The following is a 27,008-nucleotide window of genomic DNA, read 5'->3' on the forward strand; positions in this document are numbered from 1 at the left end:
CCCCCCCGGACTTCCCCCCCCCCCCCCAGGTAACCCATTCATTAACCAACCCCCCCCGCCACTTCCCCTCAAAGGCCACTACGTCACCAGCCTTTGCTTTCTTTAAAAAAAAAAAAAAACTTGTTTATTTGGCTGCACCAGGTCTCAGCTGTGGCATGCGGACTCTCAGTTGCAGTATGTGGATCTACTAATAGTTCCCTGCCTAGGGATGGAACCCAGGCCCCTGCAGTGGGAGCACGGAGTCTTAGCCACTGGACCACCAGGCAAGTCCTGGTGCTTCCCTTTTCCCCTAGACGCTGCTTCGTTTTCCACCGCCTCATTATCTGCCAGCAACCTCTGTCCTTGGACAAACTGAACAGCATCAATGTGGGTTTGAGGGGAAGCCCCGAGTTTCTTCTAACACCTCTAATTTTAAATTCAGTTACTCATAAAACTCCTTTGATTTTGTAATTTGATATGTTTAGAAAATATTCTTTTTAGCAAACATCTTTCCACATTAAAACATTTTGCTTAATGCAAAAAGTGATAAAACACAAACATTTACAACAGGACTTTTTTTTTAAGTTAAAAACTCTGGTGTCCTGCTTGGCAACGAAGCTTCATTGCATACCCTAATTCTTGGCCATCAAACATTTTCTTGCAGAATCATTTCTTAAGGTAAAAAAAGGTTTCAATTTTCTTACGTCCTGGAAGGGTAATTTTGCATGCCCACCTTGCTGGGGAGGTTGATGCTCTGAACATCAAGGGGGACACACAGGGACACATAGGGGACACACAGAAGTCAGGGATCACCTGACTTCTGAAACTGGGCAGCTTCCCTCTGTCATCTCCACCTCCCACCAAACACCCCGGAAATCTGTTTGGGCAGAGCATGCGTTATGAAATAAAGCAATATAAAAAAAACGCTGGCTTACATCTCTGGAGAACTTGGTTTAAGCTGTCTTGCATTGTTGCTCTACACGTTGGAAGAGTATGTTCATTTGTCTCACGGATCATATTCTTCAGATTTTCAAGAACTCGCATTTCTCGAAGACCACGTTTTTCCTATTAAAAGAAAAGTACATATTGTGCCTTAAATCTTAGCAATTACTTTCTGAGACTTCCACCCAAGTTCTGGTTGCTATGCTACTACTTATTACTGAAATTCATACAGCCTTCTTCTAATTATTTGGCGATGACTGAGGTTACAACCTGGAGGTATTTTTTTTTTAATTATGAAATGCTTCAAAAGTTGCAAATATGAGTCATATTTTCATACCAATGTTTAAAAATGGGCATGAGAAACACTAAAAGAGTAAGGAGAGACCTAGACTCCATGCATTTCATCTGTGGCAAAGAAATGATCAGATTTTAAGTTATATTTTGTGGTTCTTATCATCATAAAGCTTCTATTATTATGCTCTGATCCCACTTCACTCAAATAAAAGTGTGTGGAAAAAGTAGTAACGTGTGGGTTCTTCCCTGTGTAGAAGAGAGTTATCACTGAGGGCCTGAAACCGCCTTACAAAGGCCTGCCTACACGGTTGGCTTTGTGGGGAGTGGGAACTTGACCAGCCAACGGCTCCCAAGCAGGTAACACTTCCTGTGAATGACAAGACACCTCTCTCCTTCCAAGAGTCTGGAACTTTGATACGTGCCAGGCAGAGGCCGTCTACTTGTCGGGTCCCCAATAAGAACCCTGGACCCCCAGGCTCAGATGCGCTTCCCCGAAAGACAACACATCACGTTGTCACAACCCACTCCCGGGGCAGTGAAGCGTGCCCCGTACGACTCCACCGGGTGAGACACTCTTGGAAGCTTCTGCCTGGCTTCCTCTAGACACCTCCCCAGGCACCTGTTCCCTTTGCGAGTCTGCTCTGCCTCCTTTGGCCACGATAAACCTTGGGCACCAGCCTGCTGAGAAGTGCTGGTGAACTGATGCATGGGGGTGGTCCTGGGACCTGGAGCCCAGCCCCAGCTTCAGAAAGCTGAGCTTAACCCACCCTCCGCTTGGGTGGGCTCGACTGAGTGACTTGCTTCCAGAGAATAAAGCAGGGAATGAGAAAAACATGGACTTCACAGTGGAGTCAACAAAGGTGACCTCGTGAGTGACGTCATGATGACGGCATGCACCTCCCGAGGTGACGTGACCAGAAGGACGTGCTCCCTCGCTGGGACGCCTTCCCAGAGTGTGTCAGCCCCGTCTAATCCTAAGGAAAACATCAGACAGACCCAGACGGGGCCATACTCTACAGGATACTGGCCAGAACTCAAGACTGTCAAGATCAAGAGAAACAAGGAAAGCCCAAAAAATTGTCACAGACCAAAGCGAACTAGAGAGACATGACAATTAAAAGCAGTGTGCTGCCCTGGATTAGGTCCCGGGACAGGAAGAGGGCTGTAATGGAAAAACTGGTGAAATGTGCGTAAAGTCTGGTGTTTCATTAGCAGTAATGTTCCAGTGTCAGTTTCTTAGTTTTTACTGATGTAGCACAGTAATTAATATAAAGATTAATAATGGGAGAAAGTGGGCGAGGGGTACACGAGAACTCGGTGCTGTATTAGTAAGTTTACTGTAAATCTTAAAATAATACAATGCAAAAAGTTCACTGAAAATGAAGAGTGGTAAACGTGATTATGAGGAAATAATAGTATAGTCGTTACTAGAGGTTTTGTTTTGAACCATCTTATGGAGCAGCTGGGGTAAGATATTTTACTCTAATTTTTCCATAATAAAAAATTTTAAACTTATACAGAAGTTGAGAGAGAATGAAAGAATGAAACTTGGTTTCTGATGTATAACACCCCATAAAATTACAGATCGGTGAACTTTTCTCGAAACTGATAACAAGTGCTCATATAATGTGCTTAAGACAGTACTTGGCACAAAACACTTAAAAATGTTAGCAATTATTCAGAGTATTAGTACAGTTATTATATTTTTACATTAAAGACGTAATTTAATAGTATCAGAGAGGAAATGAGAGACTGATGTAATATTTAAATTTTCTTTCCTTCAAATAATAGTCCCACAAGTCCTAAAACCATACTGTATATATATATAAATTTATTACATGTCATATGGGGGAGAGACTTTTTCCTTTTATTTAATAATCTGAGATACTTTTACAACCTAACCAAAATGAGAGATCAGATGTCAAGTGGAATTTTACTTTGTTCTGCCTTTCACGGGATTTTTCTCTTTAAAAAATCCACATTCAACTGTATCAACATGAACCTCCCCAACTCTCCTCACTACTGTACCTATGTGAACAATCCTTTTTTTCCTCCCTCAAGTTTAATCCACATTGCCTCCACCTTTTCTGTATTTCTCTAACATCTACGTTTTTTCTCAGATCAAACATCAGCCCCTCTTCTGAAAAGTTCCCTCCCAACTCAGCTGAGAGTTATTCCCTCTTCTGAGATCTCAATCACTGTGCTTACTTTATCATCATAATTTCATCATCACAATCTGCTCTCTGCAGATGGTAAATCCCTGGAGGTAGAGACTGTTTCTTATTTGTTTTTGCGTATCTGCTGAGGCAGACAGTTCTGGATCCGTTCCCCTCTTCTCTCTTCCTCTGAACACCCAAATACCATTTGGTGGTGATCACCAAGCATTCCTGGAGTCGCTGTGGTGGCGGTGTGCCTGCTTGGTCGTGTTCAACTCTTTGCGACCTCAAGGATTGTAACCCACCAGGCTCCTCTCACTCTGGAACTTTCCAGGCAAGACCACTGCAGTGGGTTGCCATTTCCTCCTCCAGGGAATCTCTCCCACCCAGGGATCGAACCTGTGTTTCTTGCATCTCCTGTGTTAGCAGGTGGATTCCTTACCACTGAGCCACCTGGGAAGCATTTGGTGGTAAAGGTGCCTGTGGAACAGATACCACCAGCCGCCTCCCACTTGCCTTCCCTGCTGCTGCAGGAAACGCACACGTGATGGCTGGCCTCCCGAAGCTACCCTGTGAGCAAGAGGACGTGAGCAGCCCTGCTGGAGCAAAGGCTGAGGTCATGGGCCTCTGGCTGCGGTGGGAGGAAAGGAGAGCCACTCTCTTCAGGGCTCTGTCCCTAGGAACCAATACCTTCCTCCAGACACAGTCGGGTATATTCAGGAACTCTTGAGTAAAACGGACAATGAAACTTGCTGAAGGTGAAGCAAGGAGCTGGCGCAGGACCGCAGGTCATGAACTGTGACCCGCGCGGGCCTCCCCTCTCCGAGGTCCGGCACCTCCTTACTCGCTGAGACCACCAGGCGGACATGCACCTGAGGGCCCCTGCCAGGATCTCTGTTCACGGCACTGACTGGAACCGGGGGAATAAAAGCGCTGAGCAAAGTCGGGAGCAAGACAGTCACGGGCCCTGAAACCCTAGCAAACACAAAGAGGGCCTGCAGCATTACACCAGGATGCCCACAACCGAAGTAACAGTGCCACCGTGTGGCCCTTACTCCCTTCTTCTGGAGACAAAATTTTATAAAGAAAAAGATCATTGTTGCCGGTGCATTAACTTTTAAAAACACATAAGCTACAAACAAGCTTCCCTTTAAATGTGAGCCGGTTTGCTTCAAGTGAACCACATTTAAACAGTCTAGAGAAGACGAAACTCAAGGAACCACGTTCGACGTCATGTAATAATCTGTAATGGAAAAGAATCTGAAAAACAATGTGTGTGCATAACGCAATCCCTTTGCTGTGTACCTGAAACACTGTTAATAACTGTACTTCAATTAAAAAAAAAAAAGAAAGATGGGAAACTTCCAGGAAGCCCTGATAGCTCTCCTCACCCTTCCTCCGCTTTCACTAAGTAGAGGAGGGTATTATTTGGGCCAAGAAAAGAGCTGTAAATAGCGCACGTATCTACTCAACTCTAAATCTCTAAAACACTCTCAGTGTCTCCCTCACAATTTGAAGGGGAAAGGTTAGAGTGTAACAGAAAAGGCAGCTGAGCCCGATGTAGAGGAATTTCCACTGAACTCCCAGAAAGACCGCCCCGGAGGTGACTGTGGGAGAGGCCAGTACCAGGGACCTTTCATGAAGACGATGAAACAGGCAGCTGCAGAGCGCGCCAACACGCTGACGAAACGCTCTGAGCCCTGCAGAGACTATTCCTCCGTGAGGACAGGAGTCAGCCCAGCTGCATGAAGAGGGGCCTGGATCTGGCTCACCCACGGATACAGCGCTGGTTCCTAACTCGAGGTCTCACGCAAAGTAAGTGCTCAAGACGCTCTATTGGACCTTCTACAACAAGCTTACATCTACCACATCCAGTGTGAACATTTTCTTCTTTAGTAAACAATCTCCTTCCCAGGTGGTGCTAGTGGTAAAGAATCCACCTCCCAATGCAAGAGACATCAGAGATGTGGGTTTGATCCCTGGGTCGGGAATATCGCCTGGATAAGGGAAGCAACCCACTCCAGTATTCTTGCCTGGGGAATCCCATGGACAGAGGGGCCTGGTGGACTGCAGTCCACAGGGTCGCAAAGACTTGGACACAACTGAGCACACACACACACACAGGTCTTTAGAGACACATTTACAAACTCTAAAAAAAATAAAAACTATTTAGTATTTCAGATTAGTCAGCCTGGGGCAGGGGGGAGAAAGATGGAAAAACCAGTGCATGTTGGAAAAGCCAAGTTTTAGTCCAGGCTCTGCCACCTGCTCCCCTGGATCATACTAGGTACCTCCAACACACCAGACACTCTTTCAGGCACTTGGATACAACAAAGCGTAAGAACAGTTAACTGTCTACATTCTCGTGAAGGGCAACAGGCAGTAAACAAGCAGAGAGTAAGAAAAACACAGGTAGTAATAAGAGCTTATGGGAGGCAGAAGTCTAAGGTGGTCCCTGAGACCCCTGCCCCCAGATACACCCTGTGCTGTGACATGCCCCAAGCAGCGTCAACAGGACAAGAACTGACAACTTCCAGAGGTTCAAGCTGGATTTAGAAAAGGCAGAGGAACCAGAGATCCAATTGCCAACATCCACTGGATCATCGAAAAAGCAATAGAGTTCCAGAAAAACATCTACTTCTGCTTCATTGACTATGCCAAAGCCTCTGACGGTGTGATTAACAACAAACTGTGGAAAATTCTTAAAGAGATGAGAGTACCAGACCACCTTACCTGCCTCCTGAGAAATCTGTATGCAGGTCAATAACCTCAGATGTGCAGATGAAACCACCATTATGGCAGAAAGCAAAGAGGCACTAAAGAGCCTCTTGATGAAAGTGAAAGAGGACACTGAAAAAGCTGGCTTAAAACTCAACATTCAAAAAACTAACATCCTGGCATCTGGTCCCATCACTTCATGGCAAACAGATGAGGAAACAATGGAAACAGAGACAGACTTTATTTTCTTGGGGCTCCAAAATCACTGAAGATGGTGATTGCAGCCATGAAACTAAAAGATGCTTGCTCCTTGGAAGAAAAGCTATGACCAACCTAGACAGCATATTAACAAGCAGAGACGTCACTTTGCCGACAAGGGTCTGTCTAGTCAAAGCTATGGTTCTCCCGTAGTCGTGTATGGATATGAGAGTTGGACCATAAAGAAAGCTGAATTGATGCTTTTGAACTGTGGTGTTGGAGAAGACTCTTGAGAGTCCCTTGGACTGCAAGGAGATCCAACCAGTCCATCCTAAAGGAAATCAACCCTGACTATTCCTTGGAAGGACTGATGCTGAAGTTGAAGCGCCAATACTTTGGCCCCCTGATGTGAAGAGCCGACTCATTAGAAAAGATCCTGATGCTGGGAAAGACTGAAGGCGGGAGGAGAAGGGGATGTGCTGCAGTCCATGGGGTCGCAAAGAATTGGACATGACTGAGTGACTGGACAACAGCACACGGCTCAGTCCTGCTGGACTCTGCGACCCCACGGACTGTAGCCCTCCAGGCTCCAGAATCCCTCTGTCCACGGGATTCTCCAGGCAAGAATGCTGGAGTGGGTTGCCATGTCTTACTCCAGGGGAATCTCCCTGACCCAGAGTCAAACCCCCTTCTTCTGCATTGGCAGGCAGAGTCTTTACAGCTGCACCACACGGAAAGCCCAGACACCTGTCAGTCACTCAGGCAAACCCCAATGGAGGTCCCGCTGTGACAGTTTACTTAAAGTCTCACATCAGCTGACTTTAAGGGAGACCATCCCAAGGAGGCCTGACTTCATCAGTGAGTCCTTAACAAGGCCTGGGCTCTTCTCGGCAACAGAGACTTGAAGTATGAAAGGGATTCGACCTGATGGAGTCTCCGCTTGTTAAGTCTTTGAGTGAGTGAGTAAGTGAAGGTCGCTCAGTCGTGTCCAACTCTTTGCGACCCCATGGACTATACAGTCAATGGAACTCTCCAGGTCAGCATATTGGAGCGGGTAACCTTTCCTTTCTTCAGGGGATCTTCCCAATCCAGGGATTGAACCCAGGTCTCCCGCATTGCAGGCAGATTCTTTATTAGCTGAGCCACAAGGGGAGCCCAAATCTTTGAAGAGACCATATGGCAAGGAAGGTGGGTGGCTTCTAGGAGCTGAGTGACTCCCAGTTGACAGCAAGCAAGGAAACGGGACCTTCGTCTACCTCAGTGAGGAAGTGAGTCCCGCCAGTCACAGAAATCAGGAGGACCCTGAGCACCAAGTAATGATGGAGCCTGGCCCAGCCCTGGATTTTCACCCTGTAAGACCTTGAGCAGAGTACCCACCACACTGTACCTAGACTTTCTTCTCACTAAGGAACCGCCAATGATCTTTACATAGCAGGATAAGGGGACAGGGTCTAGTGAGTTTTCTGTGTGAGGGATAACTATTCTTCTCCTGCAACAAAAGTAATGACGACAAAGAAAACCAATAGCCACCTTCAGGTACCAGGAAAGATTTCGAGAGACACACGCCTTTCGTCTTCCCAACAACGCTGTGAAGCAGGTGTTCCACAGCCTCTGCGTCTGCTGAGCCCAGAAACCGTGTCCAGCACAGCAGCCCTGTCCGTGCCTCCTGAGTGCTCTGTACCAGAGGCTTTCTGGACTTGTAAAGGGTTTATGGAAACCTTCCCTCCTTCTGGCAGACCAAAGACTTCCTGCTTGGAGTCTCACTTGAAAATAAGATCCTGACTCACAGAGAATCACAAAATTGTTTGTGTAACACCATTAACCACCATCAATCTATTAGGAGCTTGGGGTGTTACTACGCAATGCACAGTGAACAAATTATACATGTGCAAAACCACAGCCAAACGCAAGAGGATGGCAGGCTGGTGCATCACAACTGTGGGGACGGAACGTAAGAGGCTGGGTGGCAGATGGTCCCGCTACAAAGACAGGGACCAGGTCACAACAGGATACTGGCCTTTGTCTACAGACAGAAAATGACATCCGAGGGCTTGAAACTCTCTGGCAGAGTCCCTTCGACTGTCAATCCTACAGGAAATCAACCCTGAAAATTCACTGGAAGGACTGAAGCTGAAGCCGAAGCTCCAATACTTTGGCCACCTGATTCGAAGAGCCAACTCACTGGAAAAGACCCTGACGCTGGGAAAGATCGAAGGCAAAAGAAGAGGGCGGCAGAGGATGAGCTGGTTAGACAGCATCACGGACTCAATGAATTTAAGCAAACTCTGGGAGAGTGGAGGACAGAGTAGACTTACATGCTACATGGGGTCACAAAGAGTCAGATACAACTGAGCAACTCAACAACTACTACTCTGGCAGCAGGATGAAGACTAGATTTGACTGGGTTGATAGGGCAGGCACACCGATCAGAGAGGATACATTTATGCAGTAATGTCTAGAAACTTGATCGCTGAATGTGACCTATAGGGGAGGGAATAGCCAGGGGTGATTCTCATGCTTTAACTTGAGAGCTTTGGGTAGATGCTGCTGCCTCAAATGAGAAAAAAAGAATACAGAAAAGGGGTCTAGAAAATTGACCCATCCATCTTTAAAATCTTTTCTCTCTCTTTTTTTTTTTTTTTTTTTACTATACCTCATCTTACAGAAGAAAAACTGAGCTCAACAGACAGTAAACAAGCCAAAGCAGACCCCAGACCTGGAGCCCAAGACTCCTCCCACCTACACTTGTGCTCCCTCTATTCATGTCAATGTCTCTTAATAAGTTTTACTTTGTATATTTTATGGACACAAGAACAGAAATCAGAAATTTTAAAACTAGAGAATTTCCCTTCTGTGTATTGACACACTAGCAGATCAGGGTGGTATTTTTACAAAATGAGTTGCAAATACTCACTTCAAATTCTTTCACAAAATAACGGGTTTCACCTTGGATAACTGGTCTGTGATCTAAGAGCCTTGAATGAATCTCTCCAAGATCTGTAAAGAGAAAATGAAATTCAAGGTCAACCCATGCTAAGTGGCACAATCTCTAGCTTGTTTCACTCTTCCTGTTCCCCATTAACATAAGCAGGTTAAAATCCGGTTGAGACTATGGATTATCCGGTTAGTAAATTGGTAAAGCAGTTTTGAGAACAATTAGGCAGTATCTAATAAAGTGAAGTCATGTACACCCAGTAATTTCATGCCGAGATTAAAATCCAGGTCAGATTATCTGGTTAGTAAATCGCTAAAGTAGTTTTGAGAGAGCAATTTGGCCACATCTAGTAAATTAGAGAAGGAAATGGCAATCCACAGCAGTGTTCTTGCCTGGAGAATGCCAGGGACGGCGGAGCCTGGTGGGCTGCCGTCTATGGGGTCACACAGAGTCGGACAAGACTGAAGCGACTTAGCAGCAGCAGCAGTAAAGTTAGAAGACATGCACACCCAGCAATTTCATGCCTAAGTATGTGCCCTAGAAAAACCTCTTATACAAAAGAGAGAGAATGTATGATTGTTTACTACGGGACGAGCATAAGGAGAGGAAAAAAAAGGGAGGGGAACACCCTAATACACTCATGGATACTACAAAGCAGTGAATGGAAATGAATACAGTGGGTTAACACTTATTAACATGGACAAATCCCACAAACAAAACGTCAAGCACAAAAGCAAGTTTCAGAAGGATATAGCGATTAATATAAACTTTCGAAACAGGCGGCTTCTACAAGGAAGCAGGAGGGGCTTGGGTCGGTTTGCAGTTGCTGGGAGGCACCTGGCGCGGAGAAAACGGGGCGCACCCGGGCCAGGGTCCCCCACCCTCAGCCTGCCGCAAACCCGAGGCCGCCGGGGCTCGACCCGCGGCTCGGCCCCGGGTCAGAGGGCGCCGCCTGGTCGCTGGGGCTGCGCTGGGACCACCAGGCGAGAGCCCTGCTACGCCATACCCTTGATAATGAGGTGCGCCGGCGAGCCAGTGAACCCCTGAGAGTCCTTCTTCTTGCCGCCGCTGCCACCACCCTGGGCGGCCTCGCAACCCACCGGGGTCTCCGTCCCACCGCCGCTCATCCCGACCAGCTCCGCCCACCCGCGACTGCGCTGCGCCTGCGCACACCTCTGCGGACGCTCTCCCTGCGCGGGGTTTTGGCGTCATCAAAGGGCGTCGGGGAAGCAGAGTCAACCCAGGGGCGGTTCCCGCAAGGGCACTACGGTGTAGCCAGTGACCTGACCTTGAAGGAAGCCGGTGCCGCCATGCTGGATTAGGGCAGATGCTGTTGGCAGAGGAGGATGTCTGAAAGTTAGAGCTAAACTTATTCCTCCTCCCTAACCCGCTGGCAATGGTAACCCACTCCAGTATTTTTGCCTGGAAAATCCCATGGATGGAGGAGCCTGGTGGGCTGCAGTCCATGGGGTCGCTAAGAGTCGGACACGACTGAGCGACTTCACTTTCACTTTTCACTTTCATGCGTTGGAGAAGGAAATAGCTACGCACTCCAGTGTTCTTGCCTGGAGAATCCCAGGGACGGCGGAGCCTGGTGGGCTGCTGTCTATAGGGTCGCAGAGAGTCGGACACGACTGAAGCGACTTAGCAGCAGCAAACCCGCATGAGAGATTTGGAGAGGTTGGCGGAGAGGGAATTTAGTTATAGAATAATATTAATAATGTGTGTGTGTTAGTCACTCAGTCGTGTCCTACTCTTTGCGATCCCATGGACTGTAGCCCGCCAGGCCCCTGTGTCTATGGGGTTTTCCAGGCAAGACTACTGGAGTGGGTTGCCATTCCCTTCTCCAGGGAATATTAATAATAGTGGCATAAATATATTATCCGTACCGTTACCAGCCACCAGTATTTTACAGAGGGTTTTGACGTGCCTGCTTTGCCACCTTGGTCGTTATGGCAACTCTGGGGAACAGTTTTGTCATTTCTAATAAATGAAGAAATAGGTCTAGAGATGAATTTGCCCAAATCACTTCTCCGAGTCATTCATACCCATGTAAAAAGCAAAAAGTGTCTGTTCTTGGCATCTGTATTTACAAAATCTCAACCAGTTGTTCCGTAGGCTAAGAGAAAACGCGTGTAATTATGGAAGGGACCATTTCTTGCTAGGCTGCTTTGATTTGTAGTCGTGAAGAAACAAATCCGGTGCTGACTAGAATCTAGTGCTGCTGTGTGGTAAACTTTATAAAATTCATTTTGTAGTCTCAACAAGCCTCCCTGCCTGTTGAGAGGAGAGGGCAGTGCAACCTGACAGTGTCGTCTTCACCTCCTGTGTTCATCCAGTGTTTCTAAGGCTCATCTCTTAGCCCTCCCTTTCTCCCTCCTCTCTTCCCACACAGTGCTTACCCTCAAGGGTTTCTCTAGCCACCAAAATTTACAACCTAGGGCGTTCTAATGACAGTATGGAAGAAGGCGCAGCACATATGTGGGATACCTGGGGACAGGAGGTGGTCAGGAGAGACTTCCCAGAGGAGGTATATTTTGTCTTCAGGTCTGAAATGAGGTGTTAGGTGGGGTGGGGTGAAGATGGAACTTAGGAATTTCTAGCAGAGAAAATAAAGAGGCATAAAATAGATGACTTCATAAACAGAATGTGAACTTGGCTTATTGCAAGTTATTGAGTCAGGGTTCTAACTTTTCATTTCCCTCCCTTTGGCATCTACCTCCAGAAAACATAATTATTTTTAAAGCCCTTCATTATCCTCCTCACGTCTAGGCACTTTTCTTACTCAAGTTTTCTTCTGCACCTGCAAGACTAAGTCTTCTCTAAGCTTGTCTCTGAGTGTCTTTGAACTACTGAAAAGCCTGGGCAGGCTTGATACCCAGCAGGACCCTGTGGGGTTCCTGGGCACAAAAACTCTCAGTGGCCCCCAATTCTTGATTACAGGGAATAGAATTCATTCAGCCTCCGTGACCTTCCCTGAGTTCCAAGGAGCAGGTCCAAACAGCTGTTAATTAGTAAAGGGAGGGGATGTGGAGACAAGAGAGGAAAAGTTAACAGAATCAATAATGTCTAGAGTTCCCTAGAGGTCGAGTAGTTAGGACTCCGTGTTCTCACTGCTATAGATAGATAGTGAAAGTCGCTCTGTCATGTCCAGCTCTTTGCAACCCCATGGACTATACAGTCCATGGAATTCTCCAAGCCAGAATACTGGATTGGGTAGCCTTTCCCTTCTCCAGGGGATCTTCCCAACCCAGAGATAGAACCTAGGTCTCCTGCATTGTAGGCAGATTCTTTACCAGCTGAGCCACAAGGGAAGCCCAAGAATACTGGAACGGGTAACTTATCCCTTATCCAGCGGATCTTCCCGACCCAGGAATCAAACCAGTGTCTTCTGCATTGCAGGCGGAGTCTTTACCAACTGAGCTCTCAGGGAAGCCCCTCACTGCTGTAGTCTGGGTTCAGTTCCTGATTGGGGAACTAGGGTCCGTGCAAGCTAGGAGGCCAAAAAAAAAAAAAAGTGCAGCCTTGGGGCAGGGTGCTGGTTCCCCCTCAAGGGATACACAGAACAATGTCCTTGAGCTTTTCTGCAGATACTGAAACCCTTACCAGGTGGGAGAAGTTAACTGAAAGCTGCCCACAAGCACGTGTAGACCCCAGACTGGTTGGAAAACAGAAGGTTGATGATGCTGACTCGCGCTTACCTCATCACCAGCCCATCAGAAGAGTGTCCACGAGCTGATCACACCATTTGAACCATTACTATAAAACTCCTACTACCCCCTCCACGTTGGGACACACAGTTTTAAAGCTGTTCTTTTCTACTTCACTCCAAAACTCTTATCTCCAAAGCTTAATTCGGTGTTGGGGTACAGAGGCTGGATTCACCTTTGGGCTCCCTCTTCACGAGTGATCACGTCTCCCACATTAATATGGAGTTAAAAATGAACATTCTGGGTTGTGCCTCCCCAAGTTCTGTTTTAGTGGTTCTGGGGTAGCTGCTCCCTCCCCTTCTCCAATTGCCAGTTGATTAGGAGATAAGCAATAAAAGAACTCCAGGTGCAGTAGTTAACACTTTGGAATCAGACAGAACTGGGTTCAAATTCCGGCTGTGCCACTTGCCTGAATTTCTTTTTCTACAAAATGGCCATAAAATAGCCATATTATAAAGCTGTAATGATTAAAAAAGATTAAACTTGTAAAGTACTTAGAACTGTGCCTGGCACATATCAAATGCTCAATAAATATTATTTCAATAACCTCCTGTATTTTCTTTTAAAGCCCTGTATAATCTGCTCTCATTCTTCCAGACTGCCTTTAGCTGCCTTTACCATTATAATTTCTTGCATATGTTTTGCACTTTACGATTTATAAACTGTTATCACACATAACATGGGCTTCCCAGGTGACTCAGTGGTAAAGAATCCACCTGCAATGCAGAAGATGAGGGTTTGATCCCTGAGTGGGGAAGATCCCCTGGAGAAGGAAATGGCAGACCACTCTAGTATTCTTGCCTGGGTGATCCCGTGGACAGAGGAACCTGGTGGGCTACAATCCATGGGGTCACAAAAGAGTTGGACACAACTGAGCAACTAGACAACGACAACACGTAACATACCACATTCTCAATCTTCACATTAATCTATTTGAGGAAATATTAAAATACCCATTTTCAGGACTTCCCTGGTGGTCCTGTGGCTAAGACTTTGTGCTCCCAATGTAGGGGGGATGGGTTCCATGCCTGGCTGAGGAACTAAGATCCCACGTGCTGTGAGATGCGACCCCCCCAAAAAAAATAATTAAAAACCCAAAATACCCATTTTTTAACTACAGAAACTCAGGATTAGAGAATGTGGATGAAACTCTAACATGTCTACAACATGTACACTCGGGACAGCACACTGCTCTGCCATCAAGAGAAGGACTTTGTTCCCCTTCCAGGTCGGTCAGTCTGGACTGACCTTGTGACTTCCTTTGACCAGTAGAACCTATTTTTGAAGTGGGTTAACAAATTAAAAATGGAAGAAACTGAAGAATAGAAAGGAAAATATTAGATGGTCTTTAGGGGTAATGGCAACCCACTCCAGTGTTCTTGCCTGGAGAATCCCAGGGACAGGGGAGCCTGGTGGGCTGCCGTCTATGGGGTCGCAGAGTCGGACACAACTGAAGTGACTAAGCAGCTTAGCAGGGGTAATATACTTAATATTACCATGTATTAATCATATAAAGTTTTGGAAATGCCTCTGGCACACTAAGCCCAGAGGCGGGTGTGTTGTGAAACAACGCTCTGCGTGTTGGTGTCAGCTGTCTTCTAGGAGCAGCTTTACAGTTCTGATCTTTCCTGGACCGAATCCCACTTGTTGCCCTGAGCGCTGCTTCAGTGTAGCTCCATCACTTGAGAACATGCAGTGCCTCACCGTGAGAGCTGCTGCTATGAAGCTGGTATTGGGACAGAGACAACTGATGGGAAGTCAGGATGCTCCGACAGCACACTGGGCCCACCTCCAGAAAACTGGACTCGGATGTGAAAAACGACAAGAGCACCCTTTTGTGGATGAGTGCAGCTGCTCTGTGTCACCCAAGCTTCTGACAGGTGGCTCTCGTGGTGGGGTTGTCACACCAGACCTGTTGAATCAGAAACTCAAACGGGGACCCAGCAATCTGTGTTTTGGGAAGCCCGGGTGATTACCATTCATGCTCGAGCCTGAGAACCACCGCATTCATGCCACTGTCTGTCATCCATGCCCCAAACTTCTGACAATGACTGTTAACTCTAGTGTACTTTCATACAAGTCACAAGGCTTGAGTCAAATGCCTACAAGTCAGGAACTGTAGAGCTGGTGAGGCCAACCAGAGGGCCAAACATTCCCTGGTGGCTCAGATGATAAAGAATCTGCCTGGGATGAGGAAGACCTGGGTTTGATCCCTGGGTCAGAAAGATCCCCTGGAGAAGGAAACAGCAACCCAGTCCAGTATTCGTGCCTAGAGAATCCCATGGACAGAGGAGCCGAGCCTGGCGGGCTAGAGACCATGGGGTCACAAAGAGTCAGACACTAGTGAACGACTGTATGTGTTGCAGGAAGTTGGGAAAAACTGGGCTAGTGGAAGAAGGATAACCCATTTTTGCACAAACAGACTAGTTCGTGGACTGCACCAAAGAAACTTTGTAATTTGTAATCAGATGGCTGGAAGTTTGTGGTCTTGTGCAAAGCAGGCCTGGGGCCTTGCTCTTTAGAGCAATGCCTTGTCAGGTTAGCTGTGTGACTGTTGTATTTCAAGCTTAACTTGGACAGACAGGCCTGCCAGGCACAAATTTCTCAAGCAGATGATGTTCGGGGTGGGGGGCAAAAATTATCCACAGCAAGGCCTCAAGCACAGATGACCCTCAGCAGAAATGGCAAGCCTAGTCCGTGGGATCCGTCCTACAGCTCACGAGCCCTGGGGACCCAGCCTGTCTGAAGTGGAAGAGACAGCACGGATGGGCCATCACATTAACTCGGCAGGCTGGAAGAGCTGAGGCGCTTTCGTTCTCCCCACAAAGAAACCCAAGTTTAAAAGATGAAAATATTCCTCAAGGAATAGCGCTAATGGAAGAAGAAAGCCTTGAGCCACAGAAGCAAAAGTGGCCAGCATCCCAAATTCTCCTGACTTCTGTCTCCCTGCTTTTGGTCTCGCTCGTAAGTGAAAGATGAGTTTTGCTAGGTAAGGTAGCAGTTGGAATTAGTTTTATTCATCAGCAGGAGGGAGAATAAGGCAGAGCCTGCAGGAATATGGGCTCCAGCAACAAGTAATCATTATTGCAAAATCAAATTCCCCATCTCATCTCGGATATGCCTGTATGTAACCCTGGAGCTGGGCTTCAGTGTTATAAATCCAGACCTAAGACGTGGAGGAGTGGGATGAGGAGCCCCCTTGTGTACCGAGAACCTCTGCCAGGCAAGAGATATATGATGGCAACTTTCCCCCATTGCTTTTGCAGTAAAATTCACCCAGAGCTCCAGGAAGAGTTGGGAATGTAATTCAGCTTCAATAAATCAAGACTAAAATTAAGATGGCCAGATATGTAGCCGCCTACTCAGGTGCATGGAGAATTTGAAATTTAGTGCCCTGGTAATGGTTTGGAACAGGTTATCCAATCATGGAGAGAAAGAAGAAATATTGCTGTCTGGGGTTAGAAAGCTAAATGCTCAAATCCATGACACCACCACATCTCTGCCAAAGCTAGATTAATATTAAAGTTTGTGTAACATCTGATTCTTTTTTTAAGTAATGAAGTCAAATGATAGGAAAAAATACACATACGTGAAAGAGCTATACTTCGTAATCATTCTAATTTGACTCCTTGTCAAAGAACTGTGTCTTTCATCTCTTGGTGTGATGTATGTGTAACTGATTGTTACAAAGTTCTATTCTTTCCTAACAATACTTCTGCTTAAACTTTTATCAACACATCTTGAAGCTTTTCTGGAAGGACTTTAGCAGGGCTCTCACGTTTAGCACCAGGAGAGGGTGATCTGCCCATTCATTCCACTTCTACCTCCCTGCCTCGGTCCCTGAAGGAAAACTAATGTGCCCATCGAAGACTGTGGGGACTCTGGCTTCAGACTTAACTGGGTGGAGCCAATGGGGGACCTATATGCTTAACAGGGAGTGAAAATGAGAATGCTCACACATCTATCAAAACTCCTTTGTGTGGGGCTTCCCTGGAGGCTCAGTGGTTAAGCATCCACCTTGCAAGGTAGGGGACACTGGCTTGATCCCTGGCTGGGAAGATCCCACATGCCACGGGGCAGCTAAGCCTGCGCACCACAACCACTGAAGCCTGCAAGTCCCAGCGCCTGCTCACTGCAACTAGAGAAAGCCCGCATGCAGCAATGAAGACCCAGTGCAGCCAAATACAAATTAAAAAAACCAACAAGCAGTGCAATGATCTTACTGCTGAGTGTGGATGGTGATGGGATAATTTACATTAGGTCACTTTTCCTACCATCTTGGGAGAGCATCTGCCTGCCAGGGACCGACAACCACAGAGCCCACTGCTTCTGCTAAGTCGCTTCAGTCGTGTCCAACTCTGTGCGACCCCATAGACGGCAGCCCACCAGGCTCCCCTGTCCCTGGGATTCTCCAGGCAAGAACACTGGAGTGGGTTGCCATTTCCTTCTCCAATGCATGAAAGTGAAAAGGGAAAGTGAAGTCGCTCAGTCATGTTCAACCCTCAGCGGCCCCATGGACTGCAGCCCACCAGGCTCCTCCATCCATGGGATTTTCCAGGCAAGAGTACTGGAGTGGGGTGCCATTGCCTTCTCCACAGAGCTCCACAAATCACTTCAAACCCCAGTGCACGCAAGGATGACAGGTGACATCCTCCAATTCTGCAACTGTACGATTCCTGTTCACGCCAGCTGTGGCCTCAATGGGTGATCAGCATGTCGGTCAGTCTCAGCCTCTGCCATGGTTCCTAAATTAACATGAGATAATGTGTATGTTCAGAGAAGGCAATGGCACCCCACTCCAGTACTCTTGCCTGGAAAATCCCATGGATGGAGGAGCCTGGTGGGCTGCAGTCCATGGGGTCGCTAAGAGTCGGACACGACTGAGTGACTTCCCTTTCACTTTTCACTTTCATGCATTGGAGAAGGAAATGGCAACCCACTCCAGTGTTCTTGCCTGGAGAATCCCAGGGACGGGGGAGCCTGGGGGGCACCCGTCTATGGGGCTGGATGGGGTCGGACACGACTGAAGTGACTTAGCAGCAGCAGCAATGTGTATGTTGTAAAGTGCCTGGTACAGAGCCCAGAACACAGACATGACTACAGTTATCTCATTATTTCTATTTACTTTCAGAGAATCCACAGGTTCTGTGGATGACACAATTACACACTTGCCCTCATAGAGTTTCCAATCCAATCGTCTGTAGACAAATTCCAGAAACAGTATGCAAAGCATTCTTGGAGAGGCTGGCAGCTGCTCAGCACCCCTTGAAAGTATGTGAGAGCAGACTTTCCTGCCTACTTGCTGTGACAGAGACAGCCTTGTGCCTGCCCATCCCTTCTTCCCTTCCTCCTCACTGACAGAGCACAGGTTTTACTCTGGCGGGTGATGTGTATGCTAAAGAACTACATTTCTGGCCTCCCTCCTGGTGGGGAGGAACAAAGTCGTGTAAATAGATAGATATTGCTGAACAGGGCTTCCAGGAAAGGTCCTTCAAGCGAATTGACTCAGCTGGGAGAGGAGTCTTCTTGCCCTTCCTCCTGGCTTCCTTCTCTGGATCTTAATCATGGACTTGAAGTCTGGAGCCAATCGCCAACTTGGACCATGAGGTGAACTTGAGAAAACAGAAGACTACTTGTTTTGTATGAAGAAGTAGCTGGATGCCTACCAGCAACTGTGGACTGTCTTCTTTCACATGAGAAAAAAACAATCCCTTGGTTTTTCTGCTATCCACCTGTACCTAAATGCAATTCGCACTTAAACACTTTTCTTGGTTAGCTCAAGATGTACTTAATACTACATTCTTTCAACAAACATATCCAGAATCTACTGTTATGTGCCACTCATTGTTTTTGACGGCTGCAAAAAGTACCTCTGGTGGGAGACAAGCGATCAAAAAGAGCACATTGACGTTCAGAGCCAGAATGGAGGCGGGGGAGACAGGGTGGTCAGCAGGGACCTGGTTTTCAGGACATGACAAAGTTGAATGCTGAAGAAGTTATCAAAGAAAGGGCATTTCAGGCCGAGAAGTGCCTGACGGAGATGACCAGAAGCCCAGCAGCCTAAGGGGAACTGAATGGTTTCAATTTAGACACTAAGAGCATCATTTAATCTTCACCTGGGGGAACAGGTTTTTCTTTTCTGCCACCCTCTCACTGTCCAAGATCATCCTGGCATGCAGTACGTGAGAACCTGTTTGTTTTTTGTTTGATTGCACCGTGGGGCTCGCAAGATCTTAGTTCCCTGACCAGGGATGGAACTCAAGTCCTCGGTAGTAAGGGCGTCGAGTCCTAACCAGTGGACCTCCAGGGAATTCCCTGGTGATAACCTGTTGAAGCAACGTTGAACTCTGCAATGAAGAACTGACTAGCAGATATAAGGAAGCCCAGAGGGTTAAGACTCACAAGGCACAAGTGGGAAGAGGGTCCATTCAGCAAAGAGGCGTCCTCCGCCCCTTTCCTCACAGTGGACCTACACTGAAGTAAAAGAATGAAATGCTCAGGATGGGAGGGCTGGCTAGCCCGTCTCTCCTCTATCCTGTCTGTCCTGCTTACCTCCCTAGGTCCAGGGGAGACCAGAGAAGTGTTAGGGGAAGGTGTGATTAGCAGTAGTTGATTTTAAGGTGGAAGGCTTACAGCAGACCCAGCTGCGAGAGTGGTTCGCCTGAAAAGTCAGACCGAGCAAGCCCACCTCTGTGGTTCACAAACTCCCAAGATGAACTTGAGCCCTCTAGTCTCTGAATATGCAAATACAAGTCGACAGTTTCTAATACAGAGGCTACTTTGTAAAAATTAAAAATGCTCCAAGTAGCAACGAGTTGTGAAATCCAACCCTGTATAAACTGTCTTCATCTAAGGGCTTCCCTGGTGGTTCAAGGATAAAGAATCCACCTGCCAATGCGGGAGACCCAGATTCAGTCCATGGTTGGGAAGATCCCCTGGAGATGGAAAGGGCAATCCACTTCAGTATTCTTACCTGGGAAATCCCATGGATGGGGAGCCTCTCGGGCTAGTCCATGGGGGTCACAAAAACCAACTACCCAACAACAAATTACAGTATACTCAACACTCTTGCCTATTAACTCTCTTTACTCAGGAGGGGTGGGGCTCTTATAAAGGGAAACCTTTACTGATAGCCAGGGGCTGCACGTTAAGGCTTTTTTTCCCACACACATTGTCTCCACGAATCCTCAAAGTTTAGAGTCATCTTTATTTTTACATTTTATCTTTATTTTTACATATTAAGAAAACGTGGTTACCTGATTTGCTTCAGGTCACGCATGCAGCTAGTATGTGATCAAAGCAGCATGGAGCCAAAAGGAGGTGATGGACATTTCCCAAGTCTCTGCTCTTTGCACTTGAACTTTGAATTGTCTTCTACTGAGACTCAGCCGGGGCACCAAAATCTTACATCACAATAAAGTGCTCAAAGACTCCACTTTTCCTACAGTTTGTAAATGTAAGCTCTTTAGCTCTCAATCACTGATTATTTATTGACTCAGCTGCTAAGAGTTATAAATTATATTGGTTTGTTAATAAAGTGTGAGTTTTTGTTCTTTAGGGCATTGAGGCAGCCTTTCTATGTTGGTTTTTATTAATAGTTTAGAAAAATCTAGTAGTTACAGAGTCCAAAATTAGGGGCATGGTGGGAATTTCCCATCCCTTTTTAGCTGCTGCATATTCCAATACGCCCAAGGCCAACGAAAGAACCATTAACTCGAGGGAACATATTTTACCCCACTTCCCTCTCGGGCAGAGCAGCAGTTGGTTTCACGTCCATGAATACTGACTACAGGAAAGAAAGAAAAAAAAAGATTTTGCCAACCACCTTTACTGGCTCACATGAGAGACAAATCCATCTGTCTTCCCTTTTTGTCTCCTTGGTGACCATTTACCCTAGCTGTTCATAAACAAACCACCAGAAGTACGCAGAAGGGGAAAATAAATTTTACAAGATGAGAGAGGTCAATAAACAATCAAATATGTCAATTACTGGAAGGACTTTTTTTTTAAGATTAAACCACTGATTTGCAACTTTTATTAACAGAAATTTCATCTATATCTATAAAAACCAAGATAACTGATAACTTGATTTCAACTCAAGTTTTGACAGCAGTTGAAGTTTTACATTAAAAAAACTGCAAAATGTCAACTAAAAAACAGACAAAATGCTGGGACATGAGTTTGTACTTAAATTCTACCAACTTCAACAAATAGAGAATGGGTGCATATCAGTTCACGTCAGTCCTCTGGTCCGAAACACACTTCCCACTGGACATGGGTTATTCCCTCTTCTGGGCGGGGCGCGGGTGGCTTCTACTGGGAATTAGTATATAGTCTGTTCTTGATGAAGACAACACTAGACAGATGCTGCCTAATCCCTGGACAGTGCTGAATGTGACAAAACCAGCGCGACACGTTAAGATATTTCTCCTTCTCTTGAACTGTCAGGTCAACCTAAGTAGAGATGAAAAACACACACAACACAGACATTACATGAGTGCAACTATTAATATCACTTGAGCGGGAGACAGAAACTGGGGGGAACCCCCCACGGTGATCAAAGCCAACATATTCAGATAGGAGTGAACCATCTCAGCCACTTGGATGAGCTCTCCATTTGTTTAAGGCTTTCATGTTGCCGTGAAGACCAGACGTGCTTCTGAGCGAAATCTCAAGTTTTCAACAAATGAAAAGTCTACATTAAATCAGGATCTGGAAGACCAGAGGGGTTTTTTTTTTTTTATTGAAGAGAATAGCTTCTGAGAGACTAAGATATGGTTCTTTCTCCAGTATTTTTCACAAACCTAAAATAAGGAAGGTTTATTGGCATCTAACATACTTAACTGGAGAAGGCAATGGCACCCCACTCCAGTACTCATGCCTGGAAAATCCCATGGATGGAGGAGCCTGGTGGGCTGCAGTCCATGGGGTCGCTGAGGGTTGAACATGACTGAGCGACTTCACTTTCACTTTTCACTTTCATGCATTGGAGAAGGAAATGGCAACCCACTCCAGTGTTCTTGCCTGGAGAATCCCAGGGATGGGGGAGCCTGGTGGGCTGTCTTTGGGGTCATGTAGTCGGACATGACTGAAGTGACTCAACAGCAGCAGCAGCAGCAACATACTCAACAAGGGAATACAAGGTAAACTCACATACACACATATCTACAAATATACATACACACACATTTCTGGATGGCTGCTGTATATAAATGTGCAGACAACTCCTGATTTCTACTAAACTCTGGAGAAATACACAATGACTCTTTTACTGTTAAGTAATCATCCCTTAACAGAAGAAGGAAGGGCTATTTCCAGGGTGTGTGCCTCGGATGAACAACAGGCATTCTGAATTCTCTTTGCAGTAAAGCTGAACTTGATCTTCAGAGGAGTAGCAGCTCACAGCTCACAGCTCATTGGAGAAGGCAATGGTACCCCACTCCAGTACTCTTGCCTGGAAAATCCCATGGACAGAGGAGCCTGGTAGGCTGCAGTCCATGGGGTTGCTAAGAGTTGGGCATGACTGAGCAACTTCACTTTCACTTTTTACTTTCATGCACTGGAGAAGGAAATGGCAACCCACACCAGTATTCTTGCCTGGAGAATCCCAGGGACAGGGGAGCCTGGTGGGCTGCCGTCTATGGGGTCGCACAGAGTCAGACACAACTGAAGCGACTTAGCAGCAGCAGTAGCAGCAGCACCAGCTCACAAAACTGACTGTTCCTCTATAAGGAGGCCCAGAGACTTGGTTAGGGAAAGATGCAATCAACACCGTGGGTCAGACCTCCGATCACTTCACTGGGCTCAGACCCCAGTCCAGGCCAACTTGAAGCCTTTTATCTGAGCCAAATTTTGGATTGGAATCATGAAGAGGTGTCAGGCAAGAAGAGGCCAGCAGGCCAGCCACAGACCAGGTAAGACTAGTGCAGTTCCTTCTCCTGTTGTTGGTTCATTTATTTAACATATTGCAAGTCTCCATGAAACTGACTAGGAATGTTCACAAACACACAAAATCTCAGTCACCCTCTGGGACCGCAAACCCATTAGCCATCTGCTTGTCTCGTATTCCTGTGTCCACAGGCAAACACTCTCCTAAGGCACCAGCTCAGCAACACTGAAGGACAAATCACTCTGGCATTTGATAATTATTACAGAATAGAAAATATTATAAAGGGTAGACAGATAGCGTTTTCTCAATAAGTGTTTAATTGAACTCATACTTTCTTTCATGTTTACTACCAGGCAATTTAAATAGAAACGCGGATAGAAGTCATCCGGCCTTCCTTTTTGCCTTCATGACGTTAGGATACAAGTGCACTAGTATCTGGTCTGTTAACATCATCTTTGATGTCACATGTCTATCTCTGTTGGACCAGTTTACCAGCAGTGAGAGTCTCACTGCTACTGTTACATAAAACTTCACTTTCCGGTTTAAATCCTACATGCAAAGTGCTATTCATTGTTGTTTTGTTGATAGGTCGTAGTCGTGTCTGATTCTTTTGTGATTCCATGGGCTGTAGCCCGCCAAGCTCCTCTGTCCACGGGATTTCCCAGGCAAGAACACTGGAGTGGATGGCCATTTCCTTCTCCAGGGGATCTTTTCAAGCCAGGGACTGAACCCAGGTCTTCTGCATTGCAGGCAAATTATTTTCTGTCTGAGCCACCAGGGAAGCCCACTTTCACACAAACACATACATATGTACATATATGCATAAATAAAATTCAAAACCAACTTCAACAAACCTCTTTACTGATGGCTACAGCAAACAGAAGTAGCAAGTATTACTCCAACTTGATTTCATGTCAGCTGTTGATACATATGGTGAGTCCAATTTGACTGTGTACAATCTGACTAATTTCAGAACTCTTTCCTTTTAAAAAGACTCTACTCAGCTGTTTTGTGAGATGTTATTGTTCAGAATGAATTAAAATGCACAAAGAAAGCATTTCCAAACAGTGAGGCTTCTTTGATCTGGGTTCAAGTTGTTCACTCAAGTTTTGACGCGGGGGGAAGGGAGGTGTCTGTTTTACAATCTGTCAGACTGGCGAGCGCCGCCACCAGGCCTGCTTCCGAAGAGGGCAGCAGCCCACACCAGCGCGCGCAGAGTCAGGGCTTCACCACCTAAAAACTGCACGCTGTCCAGCCTCCAGTGTCAGGAAGACAACAGACCCACAGCAGAAAATAATTTTTATTCCAAGAGCTTCTAAAGTTTCTTCTAACATTTCCTAATTGATTCTTTTAATTAGATGATCTATGTTAGAGAACGTAAATTTGTTCACTTTCCCTCAGGACATTTTGCTAGAATACAACCTGTTTCCAGGAAGATCAGGTTACACTTAAACTTTTGGTTTTGTTACCACCACTACTCTTTCGGAAAACATACTGTAAACAGAGAAACAAACAGAAGACCTGACTCTTACCAAACTTACGTTATTTTAGAACTCTTGGGAAGGGATCCCCATCAGCTACTTTACTTATAACTGGTTTCCCACCATCCCTTTCTAGCTGAATTTTTCTTTTTTTTAAATAATGGGAAACACAATGTGATTGTTCTGGTTAACACTTCCTGCTTCTCACTGGTCTGCAAGCCAGTGTGTCTGCAGTGATGTTCAGCCTTCCTAGTGAACCATTCCTTCCTATTTACACTGGCGCTCTATAACCAGTTTGAACTGTAAGGCCAAACAGATAATATTCTTAGTCACTAATTTTCCATGAAGACATGTCAGAAACACTCTGAGCGACCCTTTTCAGATCAAAGGAAATGCTGGTCTGCGGGCTTTCCGGCAGACTCCACGCTGCCTCCGGGACACTCTTTACAGCTGGCGTTCCTGGATTGTTCGGTAGCTATTTCTTTTTTACTTCTTTCTTTCTAAAAGAATGATACCTCCACTGGTGTTCCAAACTCCAAAACAAATGTATTTCAATTGATAACAATCTTATAGTTGAGCAGCCCATAACGTTACAACGGATTTTAATAATCTCGAGTAACAGCTTGTTCATGGGGGCTGCTGTGTACCGGTGAAATCACTTCAAGAGATCAATGAGTCACTGGGCTGATCACGAATGGCCACAGTAACTGGCAGTGCAACAAAGGAGAAACAACGTAACGCTCCCCAGAGGGAATTAAGAGACCAGATCTCAGGAGTGACTGGGCCACAGCTGAAAGCGGGCTCACGCGAAACAAAACACAGCGGGATCGTTTGATGACTTGAAGGTTCCCTGCTTCATACACGGTGCTGATTGCACTGATTACATATTAAGTATTCAATAATGTGAACAAGGAAATGAAGGAACATACGAGGGTAAAAACAAATACACAGCCAAAAAAAACAAGAAGCTATGGGATGAACTTGAGCATGGAGCTATCTGAACCTCCCATCAACCCTGCCTGAAATTAATACCCAGAAATCACTTCTCACCTGGGTAAGCTTACACCCAACTCAGCAGGGGTGTCATTCAACACCACAGGGCAACACGGTCACAGCACAGGCTCCGTCTGTGAGGCCTGTTCCTTGAGAAGGTGTTTCCTGCTCTGATGTAACCTGCCTGCGTGTGCACAGAGTGGAGGCTTTGGTTGTGGACTCATTTGATGAACCCAAGGGGATGGTGAAGTGATTTACATATTATTCCACTCAATTTTGTTTCAGAAAAAATGAGCATGAGATCCTTAATCATAATATTGTAATCATATAAAGAGGATATACATCTCAAAAAAATAGAGATATAAATAAGCAGGGATCACTGAATACTGTCAATGGAAGACTAGGTTTTTGGGTTTTTTTGAAGCTTTATTTCGTTTACTCATTTCTGGCTGAGCCACATGGCTTGTGGCAGCTCAGTTTCCCCGACCAGGGACTGAACCCAGGCCACAGGAGTGAGAGCCCAGAATAGTAACCATTAGGCCACCAGGGAACTCCCAGAAGCCTCGTTTTAACAGATGGCATTGAATGAAACACTTCCAACCTGCTTGAGAACCACAGGCCCTTGTGGGCACCTAGAATCAGTGAAATAGCCTGGCAGCTGGTACATTAGGGAATGAGGACCTTGTTCACTCTGCTGGCAAAGATTTCCACACAAGCTCCCTCCTTCTGAGTATTTCCTTTCCCTACTGCATGACCTGTATAAGCCACAGTGAGAAGAAAGTGAAATAAGCACTGGTTTGCAAGAGTCACAGTTCCTTATAGTCTTTTATTTTTTTAATTAGAGGGGAGAAATGCTCATCTTCTTAATGACAGCTTGTGTGTGATTTCTCTGACACAGCTCAGCATGGAGACAGGACTGAACGCGTGTATTTGGACTGACCAAGAGCTGAGGATTCAAGTTACACATCCAGCGATCTAGGCTGGATGGGGAAGAAAGTGCACAGGCTTGAAAAAAGGGTAGAAACTGAGTTACTTCAGGTAACAATGGGACCAGGGAGTAAGACTGGAGTAAGAGAGGAGGTCACACAGAAGGTGGGGTACTAAAAGCAGGAGTGGACAGGTGATGGCGAGGTCCAGGTGAGGAGGGCAACCAAGTCCCAAGGGGCCACAAAGAAGAGCAAGACCAAGAACAGGAGCAAAACCAGGCATGTCAAGGAACAGGGAGCTCCTCTGTGTGATGGGTCCAGGGAAGGGAGGGATATTTGCAAAAGGTGCCTTATATAAAAATAACCCCTTTCATTCGATCAGGTGAAAATGCAAATTTGATTTAAATTCAAGACAAATGAAAAAAAAGGCATTCTGAACACCGCAGACAAAAAGAGCCAGTAACTATTTGAATACTCACAATAAAGCGATGAAGCCCATAATATAATAGGATATCTGCTAATGTGAAGTTATATCCTGTAAGGTAGACTTTATCTTCAAGATATGAATTAAGATCCTAGAAAAACAAATAACAAAATATTAATTTAAAAAACAATAAAAATAAACTTAATTATACATTTGATTTGAAACATTTAGAAAGCTATTAGAAAGCAAAACACTGAAATTTAATAAATTCAATCTTTGACAATAACAGAAATTTATTTGAAATCACAAATCATACATCAACTCATTTTAAAAAATAGGATAATTATTATTCATCTTATTTTA

The 27,008-nt window shown here is 45.9% G+C and overlaps 2 protein-coding genes across 2 annotated transcripts in view; both read right to left on the minus strand.

Annotated features, from left to right (window-relative positions):
* BLOC1S5 (biogenesis of lysosomal organelles complex-1, subunit 5, muted) overlaps window positions 1–10,397 on the minus strand; it is a 25,293-nt gene extending 14,896 nt beyond the window's left edge. Inside the window, exons 1-3 of the mRNA XM_010835845.1 lie at window positions 10,229–10,397; window positions 9,202–9,284; window positions 915–1,044 (exon numbers count right to left, since the gene is read on the minus strand). Of these exons, the coding sequence (XP_010834147.1) occupies window positions 915–1,044; window positions 9,202–9,284; window positions 10,229–10,349 (334 nt within the window). The 5' untranslated portion in view covers window positions 10,350–10,397. The remainder of the gene's footprint in view (window positions 1–914; window positions 1,045–9,201; window positions 9,285–10,228) is intronic.
* Window positions 10,398–20,122: 9,725 nt separating this feature from the next.
* Window positions 20,123–27,008, minus strand: part of EEF1E1 (eukaryotic translation elongation factor 1 epsilon 1) — a 15,956-nt gene continuing 9,070 nt past the window's right edge. Inside the window, exons 3-4 of the mRNA XM_010835846.1 lie at window positions 26,701–26,796; window positions 20,123–21,386 (exon numbers count right to left, since the gene is read on the minus strand). Coding sequence (XP_010834148.1) covers window positions 21,246–21,386; window positions 26,701–26,796 — 237 coding nt within the window. The 3' untranslated portion in view covers window positions 20,123–21,245. The remainder of the gene's footprint in view (window positions 21,387–26,700; window positions 26,797–27,008) is intronic.

The sequence above is a fragment of the Bison bison genome, unplaced genomic scaffold (assembly GCF_000754665.1).
Source record: "Bison bison bison isolate TAMUID 2011002044 unplaced genomic scaffold, Bison_UMD1.0 scf7180017864053, whole genome shotgun sequence".
Taxonomy (NCBI): Eukaryota; Metazoa; Chordata; class Mammalia; order Artiodactyla; family Bovidae; genus Bison; species Bison bison.